Consider the following 24,697-nt stretch of genomic DNA (forward strand, 5'->3'; position numbering starts at 1 on the left):
GAAAAAGTTTTTTTTTTCAGTTTACAGCAGGGGTCTTCAACAGGGGCTCCGGGACCCCTAGGGGGTCCTCAGAGTTAATACAGGGGGTCCGCCAAATCTTTATGTGATATGATTTTTCTTTTTACCATAACCACTCGAAACCTAGCATCCCTTTTCTGAGGAGAACTTTAGCCAAAAATAGCAGATCTACAAGCTCACAACGCCTCGCGCTGCGAGGCGTTGTGAGCTTGTAGATCGGCTATTTTTGGCAAAGAGGTATAGGTGTAGAGGGAAGAAAAGAGCAGACCAAGTAAACAAAAAAAAGTATAATTTACTTGAGCACCTGCCCCTCAAAATGTCTGTGCACGCCACTGGTATGTTGGACACACCACAGTGGTGAATGAGTGAGTATGAAGACCTCATCATGGATATGTTGAACACATCACAGTGATGAATGGCTAAAAGAGGCCTCGTCATGGACACTCACTATTGAGCCAGCGGTCTCTCCTCTCCTTCATCTTCTCCTTCTTTGACTTGAGTTTCTTCTCTTCCACGCCTGTGGAGGGGGAAAGAAAACAGACAGACAGACTCAATTACATTCTTAACGGCAATCGATTATAGATTATAGATTAATTGTTAACATCCCTAGTCTCCATCTAAACGTCCTATACAAACAGTGTGAACAAAACTGTTATGGCAAAAGTGAACAGCATGATCCTTTTCCATTAGGAAAGGAGGTATGAGGAGCTGACTTAGGCAAAAATATAATTTTCCTCAAAACATGACTTAGACCATTAGTTTAGCAAGGTGACGATATGCCCACACTGCAATAGACAATGTACGTGGCTCTCGCATTGGACTTCAGTCACCTCAAAACTCAAAGGAAGAAGTAGAAGTCATCATCGGATACGATGGACTACCATAAGCAAGTACTTAAGGGTCGTAAAGTAATGTCTCTATGGAGAATAACATTGGGGTCATAATAGAATCGTCTCATATAAGAATTGTGGTCCAAAAATAAAGGAACAAACTGTCTCGGCGATATTGTCAGGGATCGTTTCGTTCGCTATTGTCAGTATCGTTTATGATAGTCAGTCACTCATATTTGATACAGTCCGTTTCTGGTGAAAATGTAACTAATTCGGCGGAAGTAACATTATCGTTTTCTCACCGTCAGTTGATGCTTCATATCCATAAGAGTCAGAACGCATCACGACGCGTTCTGAGCTTGTAGATCAGCTATTTTCAAATGGCCGAAATGTATATACTGCAGGGCTGTAGTGGTTAATGTATGTTTTGTGATAATAATCAAAATCTACAAATTTGTTGTCCAACTTCTCTACTATTACATTTTAACCCATTAAGACCTGGAACTGTGTCATTTTTAGATTTGAGCTAAAAAGCATTATTTTACACTTTAGGCTATTCAAGAATAACAGATCTACAAGCTCGTAGCGCGGCACTACGAGCTACGTAGTGCCGCGTAAAATGTGTGCAAAGATTTGCACACATTTTCACGATTTTTCAAAATCGTGAAAATGTGTGCAAATCTTTGAATATATATATTTTTAAAGCGAACATTTTTAACTCAAATCTTTGCTTCTGGGGGGTTCGTGGAACAAAATATTTTGATGGGGGTCCGCGGCCACATACATATCATTTTAGGGGTCCTTGACATGAAAAAGTTTGAGCGCCACTGATGAGATTTAGGAGACATGTAGAATCGGCTTCAGGTCTCAATGGGTTAAGTAGAATATACTTTTTAGTAATGCAATAACACTTAAAAAGTCTATGTACATTGCTTTGTAATACATTGTTGTAGTCGAAATGAAATCTGTGATACATACAACTATATATGTACGTATCGTATGAAGGGAATGCATTTCATTTACCAGTGGTGACAGGTTGTTGGGTGGGGGACAAACCAGGCCCTTCAAACAGGTTGAGGTGGGGGCACGTACAAAAAGCTGCAAAGACAATAATTAAAAAATAGTTACAAAATACTAAACTTTAGTTAAAGGTTCATTGTGACAGTGTGTGTGACCACACAGTCATTGTTCTGTGGCACATGCCTATCAATGGTGCACACTTTTTAGTGTGTGTGTGTGTGTGTGTGTGTGTGTGTGTGTGTGTGTGTGTGTGTGTGTGTGTGTGTGTGTGTGTGTGTGTGTGTGTGTGTGTGTGTGTGTGTGTGTACAAACTATACACTTGTTGAAAATACAAACTATAGGCTACACTTGTTAACACATGGGGTGCCAGCATTTTTTCATATCAACTTACGTTGGGTGCCAGCATTCTCCCCATTGACTGCACTTTACTGTTTAAAGCGCTAGAATCCACGACGAGCAAATCCATGTAAAAAAAAAAGCATCCATTCATTATATAGAGGTCTCGTACAATCGGAGGGAAAAAAATTTAAAACATTCGGAAATCCGTTCCATAGTTGCAGCCAGTTGAAAATAGTCAAAAATAGTCAAAAATACATTGTAAAAAGAAAAGTACACAGGAGCCGAGATACAGGCTTTTGAAGTCGTAAGTTAACCAGGAAGTGGATGGGAGTCTAAATCTTCGAAAAATGATATCTCTTGTTGCTATGGAGGAAAAAAGAAAAAAAAAATTGGGGAAAAAAACAAAACTGTATATATACGGTTTTGGCACTCCATGGTTGTAATTGAAAAGAAGTATATACGGTTTTGGCACCCAATGTGTTAAAAATACAAACTATACACTTGTTAAAAATACAAACTATACACTTGTTAGGTTGTGTGTGTGGACAAACAAACAACAAAACACAAACTATACAAAGGTTCTTTATTCCAGAGGAAAACACTAACAAACAAATCTCTCTCACCACGGCTCTGCTCTGGATCCTAAAAGAGTCAGGGTGGGGTTGAGGCCAGTTTATAGGTTTGCACACAGGAAGCACACCTGCAAACACTCAATGGGGCTAAATTGGCCCAAACCATTTGGCCATGTGTGTCCAGGAGGGTTTTGTATGTGTCAAAGAAGGACGTAGTCCATATTCACACGGCGGCCATTTTGGAACTTAACATTGCGCCGCTGTGGCAACTGGGGTGGCATTTCATTCACAGATATAGAAACCTAGATACCTCATTGGCCTCTGCAGTTCATTGGAGCGACATGCTTGGTATGGTGGCCACCATATTTCCGGGGGTAACGGGCACTGGCCAATCACAGCGTGTTGACTACTGGCCAACCACAGCGCGTCTTTTCCAGGACTTGCCAGAATCTAGTTGTCCCGCCCCCACCTTCCTCTGATTGGCCTACCGAACGCCCCCTTCTGTGACGCACACAGAAGTTTCCAGCTATCCCCCCAGAAGCGGAAGTGCGTCAGAGATGCACTCGCTTCAGAGCCAGAGGAGGCGTCTACCTTTATATGTCTATGATTTCATTGACTTAATGGCAATATGGCCGCCGTGCGAATACGGTCTATTGCAGCAAAAGCAAAGATCTACAATATCGGGGCTGGGGGAGAGGAGAGGAGAGGCTCTGGCACGTGGAGGGACTAGACTCTGTGGATGGCCTCCTGGCCGGGCTCCTCCTTCGTCTCACCAGGTCCAGGACCTGAGCGTTGCACCAGACTCCCCCCGCTCCAAACATACATTTCCTTCTGGTGTCTTGGGCCGTGGTGGTACTGTAGGCTAAACTTGCGGCTTGCCTGAAAGGCCCTCCTTAAAGGCCTCACCGTGGGTTTGTGGGGCTTCTTCCTCACGGAAGACACAGGCTGGGGGGCGCCAACCCATACTGCTCCCGGGATGCCGTCTACATTCCGGCTGTCACCAGTCTCTCCTGTGGTCACTAGACCACGGGTCTTCAACAGGGGGTCCGGGACCCCTAGGGGGTCCTCAGAGTTACTACAGGGGGTCCGCCAAATCTTTGTGTGATCTTTTTACCTTAACCACTTGAACCCTAGCATCCTTTTTCTGGGGAGAACTTTAGCCAAAAAATAGCAGATCTACAAGCTCACAACGCCTCGCGCTGCGAGGCGTTGTGAGCTTGTAGATCGGCTATTTTTTGGCAAAGAGGTGTTTGGTGTAGAGGGAAAAGAGAGCCGACCAAGTAAACAAAAAAAGTTACATCTGAAACACAATTTTATACAATATAGAGGGGGTCCCTGCTTCATCTCTCTCTCAGCTAGGGGGTCCTTGGCCTGAAAACGTTGAAGACCCCTGCACTAGACTAAAGATTCATCTTTAGTCTAGTCTACCATTAATAAGCTGCTCTTGTGATTAAGTTGAACATGAAAGTCTAAAGCTTTGTTGAGCTGGAAATGTTGAATGTCAGTTCTAAACAGACAACGATGCTACGCTGTTTTCATGTGTCATATTTATACAGGAGACGTTTCCTGAAGAGTAATGCATGTAACAGGACTTCTGGGATATTAAAAGCACCGTCATGTTTGTTTTCGTTAGTTTGCTGAATGTGAGAAGAGCCTTTGGATTTTTTCCCCCAATTTACAAGTTGGTGGACTGGGTTGGTTTGGTTGTTTAATGTGCATGAAAACGGGTTGGGAGGGTTCAGTTCTGATAGACTCTCATGTTGAGTTAGGTTAGGCGGTCTGACCCGTGCATCACTAACGTATGTAATGTTGTATTAGAAAGAGCAGAGAGGGTAGATCTGTACCTGTGATCTCCAGACTGCACACATCCTGGTAGGTAGAACGTACCTGGGTCTTCACATTTACACTATGAGCCTACAGGAGAGAGAGAGAGAGAGTTTCAGATTCACTATCAGATACTATCAGAACTTATCTTATGTGAGCATCTCCACAAAGTTTTAAACTAGTTTTTATGTTTTCATAAATTGATGTCCTACTTTGTCTTTCTACAGTGTTACACAAAAGTAGTAAAAATAGCCGATCTACAAGCTAAAACACGTTGTGATCTGCTATTTGTGCTAATTTTGAATTCTGAAAGTAACAGTCATGGACATAATATGAGGTTTCCACCGACAGCAACGATAATTATGTGAAATGAATCAAGACTGAGCAACTGCATGACCTATTTCTAAACTAAGACGTACAGATCATTTACAAACAAGCTGCCAGAGATGAGCATGGAGTGTCTGTACTTCTCCTCCCTGCCTGTGAGCTCTACTGTCGGGCACAGCTGCTGGCTTTGAGCCTCTCTGCACAGTGGAGCTCTCACTGCAAGACAACAATGTGTTGCATGGAGACACGTTGAGGGCTTGTAGATCAGTGTGGAACACCAGACGACTCATATAGATCTGTTCTCCATTCAACACAGAAGACTTTCCTCCCCACATAGCAAAAAAGACCTGGCAAAGTTATGGCCCGGATCATGCTGTTTGTCATGGCCCACTCGGAGCAATGGTCTATACCCCCTGGTCTGGCGCCAGATCGGTTTGCCAGAAGCTCAGACATACATGAACCGTATATGGGCCAGCTGTAAAGGGCCACACTGTGCTGACCCAGTGATGAGCCAGAACATAGCAAAAAAGACCTGGCAAAGTTATGGCCCGGATCATGCTCTTTGTCATGGCCCACTCGGAGCAATGGTCTATACCCCCTGGTCTGGCGCCAGATCGGTTTGCCAGAAGCTCAGACATACATGAACCGTGCATGGGCCAGCTGTAAAGGGCCACACTGTGCTGACCCAGTGATGAGCCAGAACAGTGTTTCCACTGCTGGCCCAAACATGGGTCGCCAGAACAGGGCCTGAACAGTGTTTCCACAGCTGGCCCAGACATGGGTCACCAGCACAGGGCCTGAATAGTGTTTCCACAGCTGGCCCAGACATGGTTGGCCAGCACAGGGCCAGAGCACTGTGTCCATACTTGGCCTAGGCATGGTTGGCCAGAACTAGCCCAGAACAATGTGTCCATAATTGGCCCAGATATGGGTCACCAGCATAGGGCCAGAACACTGTGCCCACAGCTGGCCCATACATTTGCCAGGACAGGGCCAGCTGTGGACATAATGTTCTGGCCCAAAGCTGGCAAAGTTATGGCCCGGATCATGCAGTTTGTCATGGCTCGCTCGGAGCAATGGTCTATACCCCCTGGTCTGGCGCCAGATCGGTTTGCCAGAAGCTCAGACATACATGAACCGTGCATGGGCCAGCTGTAAAGGGCCACACTGTGCTGACCCAGTGATGAGCCAGAACAGTGTTTCCACTATGGAAACAGGAGCACCTATGAAAAAAGTCAACTGTAGAAGTTAAGATGGGGTGTGACAAAGGTCTTATTTAGGGGGGGTTGTGCTTTAGTCAGGCTCTCTCCTTTAATCAAGCCATACTAAATGCCATACACAGGCTATAATTGACTAAGATAAAATAAAAACAAGCATAAAGTTTTCTGCTTTTTTATTATTAAACTGCAAACCATGTGAGGCAAATGCGTGTATGAACAATGCAGTCAACATTTGGAATATGTGAACAATGCAGTTAACAAGAAACTGTAAACTGAAAAAAAAAGTAGTGCTTTTTTGCTGAAGTGACGGTCCTCCCTCGCCAAAATTTAACTCACAGAATTTGACGTTCTGAGTCAACAAATCTCATCATGTCCATTATACATTTCCGATGTGACAACTGTGAGTCACAAAGAACTGTACCAGGAGACCCTCATCCACGTAGCTCGCACCTCCCTCAGAACCAAGGTTCACGCAGAGATGGCAGACCTCCTCCACGAGGCTGTTGTAGATGCTGTTCTGGCCATTGTCAGAACAGAACTGATGAGATCCGAGTCCTGAAATCAAAGCAAACATAAGAATGTTGTTCTTTAGTCAAGTGGCTTAATTATTGGTAAAATAGTAAATAAATAAAAACCTGTGTAAGAAAAGAGGGGGGAAAACGCAGCATCAAAGTACATTTATTATTTAGGCTTGTATACCCAAGGGATGCGGTGACCTAGTGGTTAAGAGGGTCAGGCTTGTTACCGAGAGGTTCCCAGTTCGACTCCCCAACACGACACTAGGTATGAAAATCACCGGGTGATTAACAATCCTGCAGGGTCTGGCAAGAAATAAGTTACTGCAACTTAGTCCAAACCCTGGGTAAATAACGATTTCTTCCTCTTCCTCTTCCCAGGAGTATTTATTTTTCTATGTAAAAAGAACTTTGTATGTACTTTATAAATAAAGCACATAAAAACTTAAGCTAGTGATGGTACACCATATTATCAATATTGGCAGACATCTTAAGTAGTATATTAAAACACAATTCCTACATACTGTAGGCTATATGGGGGGGGGGGGTAAGTAATTTTTGGTGGTGCTACCTACTGAAAAGTTAAGTGGCACCAGTGAAAAAGTTACGTCTGGAGCCGTGACCCCATCCCAGAACTAACTGTATCTACGTAAACACACCATGTCTTTCTAGACAAGACTCACTCTGCATTGGAGCTCCTTCACATGCGCCTGTCTCTGTCTCTTCTGCCCCCACCTCCACCTGACGCTGAAGCCCTGAAATCAAAGCAATCATGAGAATGTTTCTTCAGTAATGTGTCTTAATTATCAGTGCAACGGTAAATAAAACCGCAGTAAGGAAAAATAAATCCATTTTGTTTAGAACAAGAATTTGGAACTAAAGATGAGATGTGGTCATGACCAAAAGCACAAGGTCACAGGTACAAGCATAGATATAAATACCTAGATGCCTCATCCGGCAATGGCCGATGGACATTCTCAGTAATTAGCATACATGGTCGGCATTTTTGTTTCTTGGAGAAACTGGCCAATCACCGCGGGTCTTTCCCGTCACATGACAGAATCTACGGTGCGCTTGATGTGCTGCAGCACCATGCCCTGAGTGCACTGAAGAAACAACCCCAGAAGTCCCTGGAAAAACAAGGCTTTGATTGGCCTGTAGTGTCGCCGCCCATTGTAAAACAATAATGGATACTTCCGTGTTACTTCCTTGTAGCCGTCAAGGAAAATCTCATAAGGAAGTGTCATACATCACGTGGTTGCGTCCATAGAGATGCGCCATGACACTTTCGGTGGCATAACATCTACCAGAAGTTCAGTGAATACATTGCAGTGGATGAGAGCCTTCTGGACAGCTCGTATCAAACATTATTTTCTGAACGAATGCAACCTTTGTGTTTTGTCATGAGCTCAAAGACTGGAGTCCTCATGCACGCGCAGTCATTATCATACCTTCAGTGTAGAGTAGGCTATTATTTTAGAACACACCCCTCTAATTCCTCTTATTCTGATCAATCTGATTTTCTCATTTTCGTTGCAAGTTCAATATATTTCGCCTTCACATCTGCACAACTTGATGTAAAATTGTTTCTAAAACAGCCTGTTTGAAACAATTTGTCTATAGCGCCGCTGATACTGTACAGTATCAATTAGACTATCTTAGATTTATTCAATCATTTGACATTATATCTTAAAATCTATAGCCTAGTTTGACTATCGACCCAACACTAATACTGATGAGCTCAGCCACTTATCATTATTCTACTGATGCTCTGCGAAGAGATCAAACGTGACATGTTTAGCCTAGATGTTGGTCCGATCGTTAAAGTTGATATTTGAATTAAAACGTTACTTTGTTTAGCTGAACATAAGCTGGCATATATTGCAGCTGTTCTGCAAAAAGGAATGGTCAAAACTACCCAAAAATATGTGAGCCAAACTTGTGGAAACATATTCAAAAATACTTTTTTCAATAGGGCTGTAACATAAGAAAATGTAGGAAAAGTGAAGCATTCTGAATACTTTCCGGACTGACTGTACGTAAACACCCCATCTTTCTAGACAAGACTCACTCTGCATTGGAGCTGTTTGAGAACCCCCTGTCTCGGTCTCTTCTGCCCCCACCTCCACCTGACGCTGGAGACCTGAAATCAAAGCAAACATCAGAATGTTTCTTTAGTCATGGGGCTTGATTCTCGGTGCAACGGTAAAAAAATAAATAAATAAAATAAAATGCAGTAAGGAAAACTGGAGGGAAAAAAAAGAAAAAACAAATCCATATTGTTTAGAAGAAGAACTTGGAATTTAAGATAATTTAAGCTCAGTTATTAATGGCCAGACAAGACCCCTATTCCAGAATGAACTGTATCAATGTAAACACACCATCTTTCTAGACAAGACTCACTCTGCATTGGAGCTGTTTGAGAACCCCCTGTCTCGGCCTCTTCTGCCCCCACCTCCACCTGACGCTGGAGACCTGAAATCAAAGCAATCATGAGAATGTTTCTTTAGTAATGTGTCTTAATTCTCAGTGCAACGGTAAATAAAACAGTAAGGGAAAATAAATCAATTTTGTTTAGAACAAGAATTTGGAACTAAGGATGATGTGCTCTGTGCTGAAGTGTGGGTCATGACCAAAAGCATAAGGTCACAGGTACAAGCAGCCGAAATGAGTTCAGTCACCCGAAAGACTTGGAGTACTGCTACTGCTCACTTCTTTGTGTCATCATTTCCAATTTCACTTGTTTATCCTGTATGAGTCATCTCTGATTGGATAACATTGGTATCTGACCATAACATGCATGTTCTGTTTACTAAACACCTGGAGAGACAGGGAGACCCCTGTTACTGAACACTTCATAGTAATTATTGCCATCCGAATATAGATATGTTTATCTTTTAATAAACAAAATCACTTACTGCACAATTCTTTAAAAAATAGCAGTAGCTATAGAATAGCAGTGTTCCTTCATGATTGACTAAATTAGCTTCTCAATTCTATATTGTATGTCCCAGCAAAGTTGTTAGAAGCCAATTTAAGATAAGGGTTAGCATTAAACAATAAACAAAAAGGGTTTTGTGTGTGTGTCTTCCCCGAGTAGAACTGAAATTCTTACCAGTTGGATTTTGAGGTCGGGGCTATTTTGTAGCCGCTCCTCCAGGTTTTCTAGGGATTGGGTATCAGCTAATGGCAGCAGATTTGGTTCAACACCTATGAGAATGAGAAAAGCTTTATCACATCACAGGTTTGCAGGTGTAAAACAGTGGGTGTATTTCCATAAAGAAAGGGAAGAAGATGGAGCAAGGGGAAGAGAGAGAAGATACATTTTAAAAAACAACAATGCATCTACATATTTACACAAGAATAAAGTAACTTTATTCTTTTAAGCCTTAGTCAATTTAAGACATTTAATGAATAGAGTAACATCCTCGCCTTTATTCCAACAGTCGATTCATTTGTGGATTATACAGTGAGCTGCACGTTTTAATTTTTTTCCTCCTTTTTAAAAAGGCAGTGAGCTTGTAGATCGGCGGTAGTGACGTGGCGCATCTAGTGAAAGCCGGAATTACACAATTTACATGTAAATAGGAAGTAAACGAGGGGGGGGAATGGCGTTCGGCCACAGATGGGATTAAAGCACTTCTTTATTGAAAAATATGAACTAATACATTGCACAAATACTCTGGACACCTACTTAACATTTGGGGCAAGCACCTTATGTTTTGCATTTCTACATGTTTGGAGACATACAGCTCCAGGTTTTACCGGTGACATTTCAGGGCAAACTGGGGGTGTGGTCACTAAGACTCTCGTAGATACGAAAGTAAAAGTCAGATTTGATAAAATACATATACGATAGTCTTGATCTAAGGCTTTAGTGAAGCCACACTTTAGAGCGTTTGTCACCACGGTCCATATTTCAGCGACAGCATGCCTGTTGCTCACTCGCATCTAAACGCGGTGTGTGTGCGGTGCAGCGTAAATGAGTCACGCAGTCAAGTTAGATAAGTCCTGACAGATAGTCAAATACGTCTTTGATGATATATATGCCTTGTTTGAACGATTATTAGCACACCAAGGAAAAAGATAGCGCAGAGATGCAACAGAATCAACCAGATTGAACTTACTTGCTGTGAAAATAACAGCTGCTGATCAGACAGTAATGAACTTCTCCCATGCGCTGGAGTCATACAACCAATGACAATCACAGCCCTGCAAGGAAAGAAATGTTTGATTAACTAACAATACAGTATATTCAAACTCTAATTTTGTTTACAGTTGTCATATTACAATTCACCTTAAAATAAGTTATAAGTCTATATCATATCAGTGGTTCTCAAAGATTTCCATGTCAATTGTATTTGGCTTCAGATTTGAAAAGGTTGTGCGCCAAGGAACCCCACAAGAGAAGTATATTTACACCTGGAGGAACCATCTCTAGAAACCCACTTTAAGAACCAACACATTAAATGTACAGTGGTTCTCAGGTGGGGTTCAGCAGGGACCCTCAAGATTCCAAATGGACCCTTACAGGCCTTTAACTCTGAGAGTACCAATTGAACCAAATGGACCCTTACATATCTGTAACTGTGAGTGTACACATGTAACCAAATGGACCCTTACATATCTGTAACTGTGTACACATGTAACCAAATGGACCCTTACATATCTGTAACTGTGAGTGTACAAATGGAACCAAATGGACCCGTACAGGTCTGTAACTCTTACAGATCTGTAAGGGTCCATTTGGTTCCATATATACTGTCAGTTACAGACCTGTCAGGGTCCATTTGGTTACATGTGTACACTCACAGTGTACAAATGGAACCAAATGGACCCTTACGTGTCAGTAACTCAAGAGTGTACCAATGGAACCTTACCTTTGACTTGCTTATTAAAAGTCCCCCCTGGCCTACAAAGCCCTGCAATATAAGTAAAATAAATATAGATTATTGAGGCAACTTCATGATAAACAGTAGAAAAGGCCACACACCTATGTATTCTATATACAAAAGGCAAGATACTTTTGTTTTAATAGCATGTTGTCTTTTAAAACGTCCAAACAAACGGTTTGTGTTTACAAGGAAATACCTGTTACACTACAGGCTAACTAACCAACAGAATCTTACATTATGTGCAGCATATGTTGAGTCACAACGTTATTTCTCAACCATTAATGTTCAGACGTGATCTAAATAATTATAAATGCATAAACATACCTCTTTTTGCTGTTCTGTGTTCTGTCGACGTCTCCCAAAGACAATCTCAGTCACAGCTGCTGCTGATTAGACCAGTTGAGCTGGTTATCCCATGCGCTGGAGTCATGCAACCAATGAGAGCACAGGACACGGGGGTGTGTTCTGAGGGACGACCAATGAGCGCAGGTTTTATCGGTTGTCAGGGAAACCATCACGACCAATCACCGCAGGCTCTTGTCTCTCAGGCAATGGGAATAGAGTTGGAGGGTTTTCATTTTTTGGCATCAAAATATACTTCAGTACTCAAAGTAAAAGTACTCATATATGCACAATGTCCCATTTTACAAGTTATCATGTGTATAAAATCCTTTGGAAATAGCAGATCTACAAGCTCACAACGCGTCACAAAGCGATGTGTTGTGAGCTTGTAGATCACAGTGGTGTAAAGTTAATAAGTGTATTTACTCACTGTACTAAAGTAACATTTTTAGGTATTTTTTTTTTACTGGAGTATTTCCCATTCTCAATACGTTTACTTCTACTCCACTACAACTTAGAGACAAATAATGTACTTTTACTCCACTACAATTATTTGAAAACTTTATACTTAGTTACTTTGCAGATATAAATTATAATGAAAATAGCAGATCTACAAGCTCACAACGTGTTGCATTGGCGCCGTGTTGTGAGCTTGTAGATCTGCTATTTTCAAACATTTTAGTACTTTTACTATTGATACTTTAAGTATTTTGATGCCAATACTTTTGTACTTTTACTCAAGTAACAATTTGAACACAGGCCTTTTACTTATAACAGAGTAAAAGGCTCTGTCATGTCATTTAACTGGGTACCCCTGGAACCCCCTCAACCCAGTTTGAAGGGTCCTTGATGATCTGCCTTACTTTTTACTGCATGTAGAGACACATATTGGTGTGGTGGGTGATTTCGGTAGCTTTATTGTTTAATGATTCTTGTGAGTTGTTGTTTTTAACTTTTTTTGTGATGTGTTGAATGTGAGAACTGATTCAATACTGTTAAACTGTCCTTGTTATTAAAATCATTCAGACAGGAGGAACATGCGCTTTTGGGTCTTATACTGACACTCAGCTTCAGGGAGAACCATGCATGTCCACAAGTGGTCAGAGAGCGCTTGTCACCTGCATATTTAAAGAATGACAGTCCATTGTTATTGCATGTGATTTTGTTTGTGTTTATGGAGAAGAGAATGTGGCAAGACACCCTGTGGGACCCCGGTATTTAAAACAATATTACAGGATGTCAAACCATTACATGCTGGAGTCTGTCTGAGTTACAGACCCATGTGGAAACCCCTCAAAGGAGGGTTTTGAGTTTTGATTTATTCATAGTTGACAGCCAATCAGGAGTCCAGTCCCACATGTGTGGGTTCTCAAAGCCTGTTATGGAACAGGTGTTCAAACTCTGAGTCATGTGTCATTTTTTACAGAGACAGCCGTGTTGCAGTGCCGTTTTGGAGTATAAGAATTACATATTTTCATAAGGACTTTGTTGCTTAGCTCATGTACAGCTGATGTTCAGGATACTGGCAAGTGCATGTGAGTATCAGTTCCACGTACAGTTCCATTGGAGAGTGTCTGCACTACTGTTTCTTCTTCAGGAGTGTTTGTCATCACTGCCATTCACTTTGCTGCATTATCCACGTTACATTCGTGGTGAACGGCTTTGTGCAATGGAGCGAGGTGGGCCACCTCCCACTCAACCCCGGCAAGACTAAGGAGATGCCGGTGGATCCCCGAAGAAGCAGGAAAGGTCCCACCAGTACCCAGCATCATCAAAGGAGAGTCGGTGGAGCTGGTGGACAGCTACAAATTCCTGGGTGTGCACCTAAACAGCTCGCTTGACTGGTCCGATGATGCCAATGCACTGCACAGCAGAAGAAAGAGCAAGCTCTTTTCACTCAGACGGCTCAGAGGGTTTGGGGGGGCGGGCAGGATCGTGGGTGCCCCCCAGGAGGGGGTGGAAGAGGTTGCCATGGTGCGAAGAGCAAAGACATCCACATCCAAAACACAGCCAAATCTGGCAAACAGATCTGGCCCAGATCTGGCTCACTTATGGCAAGCCGGTTCCGGCATGACAAAAAAACGGACCGTGCGAGGCACCGCGCTACGGGCGCTAAACTGTAGTCAAAATAAACTAAACTACGTCGCTACTCACATAAACAAAGGTTCTTATGCGTCCTTCAATGTCGGAAAGTGTCAGAACTCTTAGCACATCCCCATTGACTTTCAGTGGTAGTGTGCTGAGTTCCGACATGACATGGTAGTTCCGACATGGCATGGTTTGTTTTCTGCTCAAAATAGTCTATTTTGGGTGGGGTGCTGAGAGGTTACCCACCCCGGAGAATACACTTTCAAGGTCCACATGTCGAAGAGTCCTTGAGCAAGACTCTGAACCTTATTGCTCCTGGTACGCAGGTTGCTGCCTTGCAGCCTTTTTAATCCAAGGGACTTGGATAAAAAAGGTGCCATATAAATGCACCATTTACCATTTAGGATTCAACACATCCAAGCCAAAGAGACCCCATATATGGATATAGCTGACCTGTTTTGACATCACAGTGTGACTCAACCAGCTCAGCAGAAGGGTATACATGCCAAAACGCCCATGTGCAAGGGCTCATGTGCATGCACCCATGTGCGCGAGATCGCCCTTTAGGGCTTGTTAATTATAAGGCTAATCTGGGCCAAATAAGCCCATAAACACATGCAGGCCAGATAGAAGTAAGGCTAACCTGTGTGCCAGATACAAAAATGATAAATGAAATGAACCCAAAACACATGTGGTCCAGATACAAAAATGCATAACGTGGGCCAAATGAACCCAAAACACCTGTGGGCCAGATACAAAAATGCCCAATGTGGGCCAAATGAACCCAGAACACATGTGGGCCAGATACAAAAATGTCTAATGTGGGCCAAATTAACCCAAAACACCTGTGGACCAGATACAAAAATGCCCAATGTGGGCCAAATGAACACAAAATACATGTGGGCCAGATACAAAAATGCCTAACGTGGGCCAAATGAACCCAAAACACCTGTGGGCCAGATTGTAAAATGCCTAACGTGGGCCAAATGAACCCAAAACACCTGTGGGCCAGATACAAAAATGCCCAATGTGGGCCAAATTAACCCAGAACACATGTGGGCCAGATACAAAAATGTCTAATGTGGGCCAAATTAACCCAAAACACCTGTGGACCAGATACAAAAATGCCCAATGTGGGCCAAATGAACACAAAATACATGTGGGCCAGATACAAAAATGCCTAACGTGGGCCAAATGAACCCAAAACACCTGTGGGCCAGATTGTAAAATGCCTAACGTGGGCCAAATGAACCCAAAACACCTGTGGGCCAGATACAAAAATGCCTAATGTGGGCCAAATGAACCCAAAACACATGTGTGCCAGATACAAAAATGTCTAACGTGGGCCAAATTAACCCAAAACACCTGTGGGCCAGATACAAAAATGCCCAATGTGGGCCAAATGAACCCAGAACACCTGTGGGCCAGATACAAAAATGTCTAATGTGGGCCAAATGAACCCAAAACACCTGTGGACCAGATACAAAAATGCCCAATGTGGGCCAAATGAACACAAAATACATGTGGGCCAAATACAAAAATGCCTAACGTGGGCCAAATGAACCTAAAACACCTGTGGGCCAGATTGTAAAATGCCTAACGTGGGCCAAATGAACCCAAAACACCTGTGGGCCAGATACAAAAATGCCCAATGTGGGCCAAATGAACCCAAAACACCTGTGGGCCAGATACAAAAATGCCTAATGTGGGCCAAATTAACCCAATCTATACTCGGCCCATATGCGGCTTGCCATCATGTAACCGGTGCCATCATTGCCAGACCTGGCTCACATCCGGTCCACATACCACTTGCCGGAGTGATATTCTGCCGGAGGTCTGCCAGACTGCCGGAACGAAAACGGCATTTGGGCCAGACCAGTCTGCATAGGTTTTGCTATGTGGGTCTTTGTGCTTCCTTAATACATAGACTTAATAGACTCCACTACATACTACATGTCACTTATATGACGATGCTGTTCCAATTGTGTTGTTAAAGAGCCACCTTGTGGTCAATCTGAGCAACAACATTTCTTCTTTGTATAGTCACTCAAAACCATGTGTTTTGTTTTCTGTTTGTTTGCTTCATAGGAAACCAAAGCTACTGTATAGTAACACCTGATGTGTGTGAATTGAGTGGTAGTGGTGGTGTTCCAATAAAAGGACTGTGACCCTTGGACTTGCGGCCAGCTGATGGATCACCTGTAGTGGAATGTTTTTAGTGGAGCTGGTACATTAGTTTTAGTTAGGGTTAGAGTAGCATCAGTGAGCCATTACTTCATTTCAACAATGGTGAAAAGCTCTACCCTTGATGCACTTTTGGAATATCACACATCACATTAAGGACAACATCTACATTTGAATAAACCAAACTTTCTTTTCAAATCTCAAAGTTTCCCATTGAGATGTATTGTAATAAATGTGTTGTTGCCAAGAGAGCAACAACACAATAGTAAATCACAACACAACGTGTAGTATTACACATTAATGTGTATTCACTCCAATATGTTTCATGAATGATGATGTCATCATAGGACACACTAGACGGGGTCTAATAATGGTGTGGCTGCATGTTGATCTGATCTTCATGTGTCCAGTCTATGACGCCAGTCATCTATGATGGATCTATGACACATCACTCCATATTTGGGCATGGTTTCAGCCTAATTTGACAGCCATTAACCTCCTCTTATTGACGGCTTGTCTCTGAGACTAGCTAGTTATGGTAGACGGTTAAACAGTTATAGGTAGCCTAAATTACATCATATAAACTTCATCTGAGCCAAATGTGGAGAATCCAAGACCCTTTGACTTTCATCATTGATTAAAAATATGATGATTAAAAAAAGTAAATGTTAAATATTTCAGAGTATAGAACATTATGTGAACAAAACCTAGCAGGTTCCATGTGAGCCTAGTGTCAGTGTGGACAAGACATGTGGTGTTGATCTGTCCAGCAGTTTGCCGGATTAGCTCTGGACAAGCAGACACACAGACAGACAGACCCTCTTATAGACGACTAGCCTTTTTCAGAGCCATGCCATAAAATATCTATTATTCTGATCCACTCTTATTATAATAGGTTTAGCATCAGAAGTGGACTTGAATTAAGGTTAGACACAGGTATAGTGTGTGTGTGTGCGTGTGTGTGCGTGCGTGCGTGCGTGCGTGTGTGTGTGTGTGTCCATTACCTTCAGTGTGTGCATGGTGGCCCCTCAGAATGCAGTGGGGGCCAGTAGTGTGGGGGGGGGGGGGGGGGGGGGGAGGCCAGCCTGGGAGCCGGCCGCCGCCACCAGGCTCTTACAGTTGATGAGGAAGTTGATGAGGGTGAAGGCGTGAGCTCCCTCCACCTGCACCACACACACACACACACACACACACACACACACACACAGCTATGCTATTTACCACTGGAGAGGAGAACGGCACGGTCAAGGACTTCTACACGCTCAACTAGTCACACAGACCTCCCACAACAAACCCATTCCACTACTTCTCAGCCTAAAGCCCATGACCTGACCTGATTCCAACACATTGTGCTAGTCTGGGATGGCTCAGGGTAGGAGAAAGGGTTAAGTAATTAAACATGGGATTGGTATTTAAGATAGTTAAAGGGACAGTTCCCTCAATACCCTCATACCTGACTAACTAACTACTACTCCAAAGTGAGTGACTCCCACAGCCACAATACTAGAGGGAGCGACAGCCGTCTTGTAACCTCTCCCACTCATAGAACAAACATGGGAACATTCTCATTCTACTACTCTGCAGTGGTGGAAAAAGTACTACATGTTTTTACTTAAGTAAAAGCAGCAATACTGCAATATAGAAATACTCTTTTACAAGTAAAAGTCCGGAATAAAAATTTGACTTGAGTAAAAGTACAATAGTATTGGCATCCAAATGTACTTAAAAGTACCAAAAGTAGAAAGTACTCATTATGCAGAATGTCCCATTTCACAAGTTTTCAAATGTATAAAACGTATAAAAAATATTTTGAAAATAGCAGATCTACAAGCTCACAGGCGCATTGTGAGCTTGTAGATTGTCTATTTTCAACTGGCCGAAATGTATATAGGGCTGAATTGGGTAATGTATGTTTTGTAATAATAATCAAAATCTACAAAGTAACTATTTTTTTTTCTCCTTTGTTTGTATTTGTTGATGACATGTATTACTGTGTTAATTTTAAGCCATGTTGGTGAATTGAATACATAGGACCACAATGGAAACATAAGTCCCCTGGAGTTTTTTTGTGTTATTCTTTTAGCCCAAATGTCTGCCTGTACCTCATGATGTTTACATTTCTGTCTGATAAAGTATTCACTCGATCAATCAATCACAGAGATTATGGAGGATTATGGACACAACATGGTCAAACGCTGGACTGGTGACATGGTTGGTGAAGGATACAGCTGAATGGAGATGCTGTCTGCGTTCTTTATCTTGTCCTGGATGTCCATCTCCTCCAGCCAGGAGAAGCCGCTCTCCATGGCATCTTCATCAGCGTCGTCCTCTTCCTCGTCGGCAGCCGCAGTCTTCAACCTCTTTTGACTCAGAGAGCCTGGAAGATGGCAATAAAAACAACAAGAAAACTATAAATATAAAGCTTCTCCTACAGTGCTTTAATCTCAATCTGACTGAAGTCAAGTCTCAAAATGAGGTAATGTAGGGTAGTATAATGTCTATAAAAGGTGAAAATGTCTCGGAGACTCATTCTAATTAATTGGAATACGAATACGAAAATGAGAGAACAAATAACGAAAGTACTAGAAAATTAAACAGAACATTCACAACCTCATGGATAATGTCCTCATGATAAAAACATGTCCCTCAGCACTCCATGTAGCTGCGGCTCCTCCACACATGGCAGCAGATCAGCACAATACTTTAACCAGCCTTTCTGCCTGGTCTTTGGGCATCCCAGGTTGTTGAAACCCTCCAACAACCAGTCCGTGGGTATAATGTCCTATAGGTTGGATCACCAGAGGAAACAAAGTCTGCTTGTAGTCCAGGGGCCAACACTGATATTTTCACAAATTGGTACCACTTAAGGTGACTGTAAAGTTTTAGTATTTTTGTCTTCCTACAGGTCTCTAGTTTATGTTTTGGTATGATAACCCTTCCAATCGTGTAGCTTAATGGCAGTTATCACTACCTACCGGCTAATGTATCCGGTAGGAGACACAAAGTAGAATCTTTGTGTCTCCTACCGGAAATACACCCGGGCATCAAATTATGCGACAAAAAACAAAATATATCCATGTATTCAAGGATTCATGGGGTGTGCAATTGATAACTTCTCAGATTTTTGGTGTTTTGGTCTTTGGTGTTTTGGAGGGTCTATTGCCTCTCTTCACGGTAACTGTTCACGGGAGGGAGGGGCCGTCGTCACGTAGCGTCGGCTGTTGGTAGATTCCACCGGTGAGAAAGGCCTTCTTGTATGCAAGCTACTGTACATAGTCCACAGAAATGACAAATCCATCCACTGTACTTACAGTACTACATTGACGATGGTAGTTACAACGGGGCAGTTTAACGTCATGCCCAGGGCACACACACACACACACACACACACACTTGAGCATTGGTTCTCAAAGTGGGGTCCGGGGACCCCTAGGGGTCCTTTTGGGGTTCCAGGGGGTCCCCAGCAAAATGTGTGAATATAGCGTCACAATAATTTTAACCTTTTATACTTTGGCTATTCAAAAATAGCAGATCTACAAGCTCATAGTGCGGCACCGAGTGCCGCGCTATGAGCTTGTAGATCTGCTATTTTTGAAAAATCTTGAAGATTCGTGCAAATCTTTGAATATATTTATTTTAAAGCGAACATGTTAACACAAATCTTTGCTTCTGGGAGTCCCGGGCACAACATATTTTCAGATGGGGGTCCGCGGCCAAATATATATCAATTTGGGGGTCCCTGGCATGAAAAAGTTTGAGAACCACTGCACTTGAGTATTTCCAATTTTCAGTACTTTTACTTCTACTCCACTACATCTCAGAGGCAAATATTAAACTTTTACTCCACTACAACTATTTGAAAAATTGAGTTACTAGTTACTTTGTAGATTTAGATTATTATTACAAAACATACATTACAGCCCCATTTACATTTAGGCCATTTGAAAACAGCAGATCTACAGGCTCGCGATGCGTGGCATTGTGAGCTTGTAGATCTGCTATTTTCAAAAGATGTTTATACATCGTAGACATTTGATAACTTGTGAAATGGGACATTCTGCATGAATCAACTCGAGCGCAAATAAACCAGGGAAATGTAAACGCAGCGCAGACCATGAGCAGGGCACCTCATGGTTTGCGGTGCCCTTATGACCCTAGCAACCACCGTTTTACCATAGCAACTGCCCATTAGACCCTAGAAACCGCCTATTAGACCCTAGCAACCACCGTTTTACCATAGCAACTGCCATTAGACCCTAGAAACCGCCTATTAGACCTTAGCAACCACTGTTGTACCCTAAAAAAGCTACGTAAAACACTACTCAACACTGTCAACACGATCAAAACGTTTAATACTTTAACTAAAGCTGTATAATGATATTATATTAACATTGTATCAACATACAGTAGACACCTTTTTACTCCCTGACCTTAAAGGAATATAATTCACCCAAAGAATTACTTTTTTTCTATGTATAAGTCACTCCATGGAGAACTTGAACTTGAACTCATGGATATTTGTTAGTTTTTGTCCATTCCAAAGACAATAATGTGATGACCGGCAGCGGTTCCGGTAGGAGACAAAAGAGTCTCTTTTGTGTCTCCTACCGGAACCGCTGCCTACCGGTCCGCTGGTCATCAGATTATTGTCTTAGGAATGAGACAAAAAAAAAAAAAAAAAAAAAAAAACTATCCATGAGTTCAAGTCTCCATGGAGTGACTACTTGATAGAGAAAAACATGTCATTTTGGAGGTGTACTATCCCTTTAAGAATTGAAGGACTATTTTCACACATTTATCAGAACAATCTGAACTGTTCACTGTACATGTATAACACTATTATAACATATTACTGTACATATATAACACTATTATAACATATTACTGTACATATATAACACTATTATAACATATTACACAATACATAACTGTACTTATTTTGTTTCTCTTATTTAAAAAAAATGCTTATATGGTGCGTGCGTGCGTGCGTGCGTGCGTGCGTGTGTGTGCGCGCGTGCAGACAGACAGGGTGGGGGTTATATTAAGACACAACAGGTGTCTCCCCTCAGGGTCCACCTGTCTCCCCTTCTCCAGAGGAGAGACAGGTGTATGGTGGCACCCTAGAAAACACAGACAGACAGACAGACAGACAGGAAGTTCAGACAGACAGACAGACAGACAGACAGACAGTATGGCAGACAGACAGTAGGGCAGACAGACAGACAGACAGACAGACAGACAGACAGTATGGCAGACAGACAGACAGACAGACAGACAGTATGGCAGACAGGCAGACAGACAGACAGACAGACAGACAGACAGACAGTATGGCAGACAGACAGACAGACAGACAGACAGACAGACAGACAGACAGACAGACAGACAGTATGGCAGACAGACAGACAGACAGACAGACAGACAGACAGACAGACAGACAGTATGGCAGACAGACAGACAGACAGACAGACAGACAGACAGTATGGCAGACAGACAGACAGACAGACAGACAGACAGACAGACAGACAGACAGACATGGCTGGGGGCAGAAGTTTTCACGTTTTCCATTTTCTATTTCATTGTAAAGTATAGAAAGACAGTGTCCCTCAAAAAGCAGAAACATTAGCCGATCTACAAGCTCACCGTGCGTCTGCGTAGTAGTAGCTTGTAGATCGGCTATCCTTTGCCAAAAATGTTTTGTATGTTTTGAAATTATTTTTGAGTGTTGCCCAAAATAGAGAGGCCAGGTTTAAATGTTATTTTAGGGATTTTAAAAATAAACATATAACCAATTTAAAGTATGAACAATTATGATAATCCACTGAAACACGGGTTCTTTTTTTTTTTCTCTCCACCATTTCCTGAAAAGTAAGTAGTAAGTAAGTAACTTGATATCCAGTGGTATAAAGTAACTAAGTACATTTACTCAAGTACTGTACAATTGAGGTATTTTTACTTTACTGGAGTATTTTCAATTTGCAATACTTTTACTTCTGCCCCACTACGTCTCAGAGGCAAATATTATACTTTTACTCCATTACAATTATTTGAAAACTTTAGATAATAGTTACTTTGTAGATTTTTGATTATTATTACAAAACATACATTAGCCACTTCAGCCCTATATATTTTTCGGCCATTTGAAAATAGCAGATCTACAAGCTCACAATGCGTCGCGAAATGATTTTTGTACATTTGAAAACATGTGAAATGGGACATTCTGCATAATGAGTGCTTTCTACTTGTGGTACTTTAAGTACATTTTGATACCAATACTTTCGTACTTTTACTCAAGTAAATTCTGAATATCGTTTGTAACAGAGTATTTCTACATTGCAGTATTGATACTTTTACTTAAGTAAAAAAAAATAGAGTACTTTTTTCCCACCACTGTTAATAACATGGGAGCAGGCTTGCAGCAGACCGTTGGAATGGCTCACGGTGTCATGGGACTCTGTGCAGCCCGTTAGCCTGCCAGCTGCCTTCTGCCTCTCACCACACAGCAGGCTATTTTCACCCTGTAAAACGCTGCCCTTAAGTTAGCACACACACACACACACACACACACACACACACACACACACACACACACACACACACACACACACACACACACACACACACACACACACACACACACACACACACACGTGTTGCCAAGTCCCCTTATTATAAGTGCTTTGGGCTTGTATTTTCTTTCTGTATAGTGCCTTGTAAATACTGGTAAGTTTACAGGTTGTGTTTTTTGGAGGGAGCTTGTTTCTAAAGTGTAGTTGCTTATTGGGGCCTGCCGTCTAATGCTGTTTAAACAAGGTTGTTCTCAAACATTTTCATGTCAAGGACTCCTAAATTAATACGTAATTGTCCGCAGACCCCCCCTCTTTGTGCCAAGGACACCGCATACAAGTTGTGTGTATTTAAAAACAATTTAAAAAAAAAGAATCACGCCAGGCCTAAGAAACTATGAGTGGCTAAACCACTCTATTACTGTATATGTCTATGAATTGAATACCAAGGACCCCAATGGAAACAAGACTGCAAGGACCTTTTTGAACGGACCTTTTAGACAAAGAATTTTAACTGTGCTGTTTTACATGGTTTGCCTAATCAAATATTCAATCAATCAAACTCACTATTCGGGGATTTAGTATTGCGCACAGGGCGTTCCCGTGCAAAAGGTTGCTATCTGTGTGGTTACAATAATAAAAGCAAATCACAGTGCCAGGACACTATACACCCGACGTTTGCTTCATGCGCTCTAGCCTTTTTATTGCCTTTCAATAAAACCATATTTGATAGACATAAGTATCACCTACATGTTACTGATTATAGAGAATGTTATATTATTGTAATCAGTTCCATATTTCCTGCACAATGGATTGAAAAACTGAACGGAGCAAATGGCATCGACCGCACGACGCGCAGCACACAAATCATTGTCTTCTTTGAACAGACCGTTATCTTCTATGAACACATTTGACACAAGGAATTGACACTCTCACTTCGGCTGATTTTAGGAACATTAGAATTAGAATAGACATTCGCTGAGAATCAGGAGAGAGGGAGAGTGAATGTTGTGCCGTTGTGCGCCCCGGCCCCACGCCCGACATGTCCATCGCAGGCGTGCGCTCTACCAAACGAATTTGGCATAGCGGGTGGTTTTAGAATCCCGTGTGGGCAAGATAGCAATTTTAGGGATAACGTAAAAACACGCCCACGGCCACACATCCAGGCGCAAATAATGGAGTCGGCATAATATAGCGCAGTGGTTCTCAAACTTTTTCATGTCAAGGACCCCCTAATTGACACTTATTACCCCGCGGACCCCCATTTGAAAAGATAAGCCAGGGACCCCAATAAGAGAAGGTTTTTTTACGGCTCTCTAGCAGTGATTCTCAACCATTTTAATTTCAAGGACCCCCAGTTTGACATCCATTAGGCTACGGACCCCCATTTAATGGCATTTATACCTCTGGGACCCCAATTCACATTGTAAAACCAATGTTAATTTAACTCTGAGAGTGTACAAATGGAACCAAATGGACCCTAACGCGTCCATTTGGTTCCATTTGTACACTCTCAGAGTTACAGACCCATAAGGGTCCATTTGGTTCCTGTCCAACATCTAGCTGGGGACCCCCTGGAACCCCCTCAAGTACCCCTGGGGGTCCCCGGACCCCCAGGGGAACCAATGATATAGCGAGAACCAATGATATAGCGGGTAGGGCCACGGCCGTAAGACACCGTTTAGGGACAGCGCCAGCTGCCTGGAGTCAGTTGCACCATCTCACACTAAGTTCAAACTTAGCCTAGTTGTAGCTTAAATGGCTTCTAGACCGGGAAAGTATTGGTGTCATTTTTAGATTTTTTGGGCTATTCACAAATAGCAGATCTACAAGGCGCTACGAGCTTGTAGATCTGCTATTTTTTGTTTTAAATCGTGAAAATGTGTGCAAATCTTTAAATATATATATTTTTAACATTTGTAAAATGTTTTTGTTCCAGGGACCCCCCAGTAGCAAATAT

The 24,697-nt window shown here is 42.3% G+C and overlaps 2 protein-coding genes across 3 annotated transcripts in view; both read right to left on the reverse strand.

Annotated features, from left to right (window-relative positions):
- Positions 1 to 834, reverse strand: part of LOC311041038 (ribosome biogenesis protein SLX9 homolog) — a gene marked incomplete at its 5' end in the record, with an annotated part of 6,600 nt that extends 5,766 nt beyond the window's left edge. The window contains 2 exons of the mRNA XM_084051474.1: positions 467 to 535; positions 822 to 834. Coding sequence (XP_083907600.1) covers positions 467 to 535; positions 822 to 834 — 82 coding nt within the window. The remainder of the gene's footprint in view (positions 1 to 466; positions 536 to 821) is intronic.
- Positions 835 to 6,314: 5,480 nt separating this feature from the next.
- Positions 6,315 to 11,957, reverse strand: LOC311041166 (uncharacterized protein). Of its 2 annotated transcripts, XM_084051694.1 has the most exons (8): positions 11,885 to 11,957; positions 11,546 to 11,587; positions 10,793 to 10,877; positions 9,781 to 9,875; positions 9,069 to 9,140; positions 8,737 to 8,808; positions 7,349 to 7,420; positions 6,315 to 6,705 (listed from the first exon to the last, which is right to left on the reverse strand). In XM_084051694.1, the coding sequence occupies exons 5-8, from the start codon at positions 9,073 to 9,075 to the stop codon at positions 6,527 to 6,529; spliced, it is 330 nt and encodes a 109-aa protein (XP_083907820.1). In that variant the 5' UTR covers positions 9,076 to 9,140; positions 9,781 to 9,875; positions 10,793 to 10,877; positions 11,546 to 11,587; positions 11,885 to 11,957; the 3' UTR covers positions 6,315 to 6,526. The 2 variants fall into 2 exon arrangements, with proteins under 2 accessions (XP_083907820.1, XP_083907819.1); XM_084051693.1 differs by having other exon boundaries at positions 8,737 to 9,140.
- Between the last annotated feature and the right edge of the window lie 12,740 nt (positions 11,958 to 24,697).

The sequence above is a fragment of the Gymnoscopelus microlampas genome (assembly GCF_963454915.1).
Source record: "Gymnoscopelus microlampas genome assembly, chromosome: 24".
NCBI lineage: Eukaryota > Metazoa > Chordata > Actinopteri > Myctophiformes > Myctophidae > Gymnoscopelus > Gymnoscopelus microlampas.

Excerpts from the sequence above, each read along its gene's own strand:
- LOC311041166 (XM_084051693.1), bottom strand. The coding sequence starts at position 8,827 with ATGTTTGCTTTGATTTCAGGTCTCCAGCGTCAGGTGGAGGTGGGGGCA. Across the intron at positions 7,421-8,736 it reads TCAAACAGCTCCAATGCAGA|GGCTTCAGCGTCAGGTGGAG; the intron begins GTGAGTCTTGTC and ends CTTTGATTTCAG. Across the intron at positions 6,706-7,348 it reads TGAAGGAGCTCCAATGCAGA|GACTCGGATCTCATCAGTTC; the intron begins GTGAGTCTTGTC and ends CTTTGATTTCAG.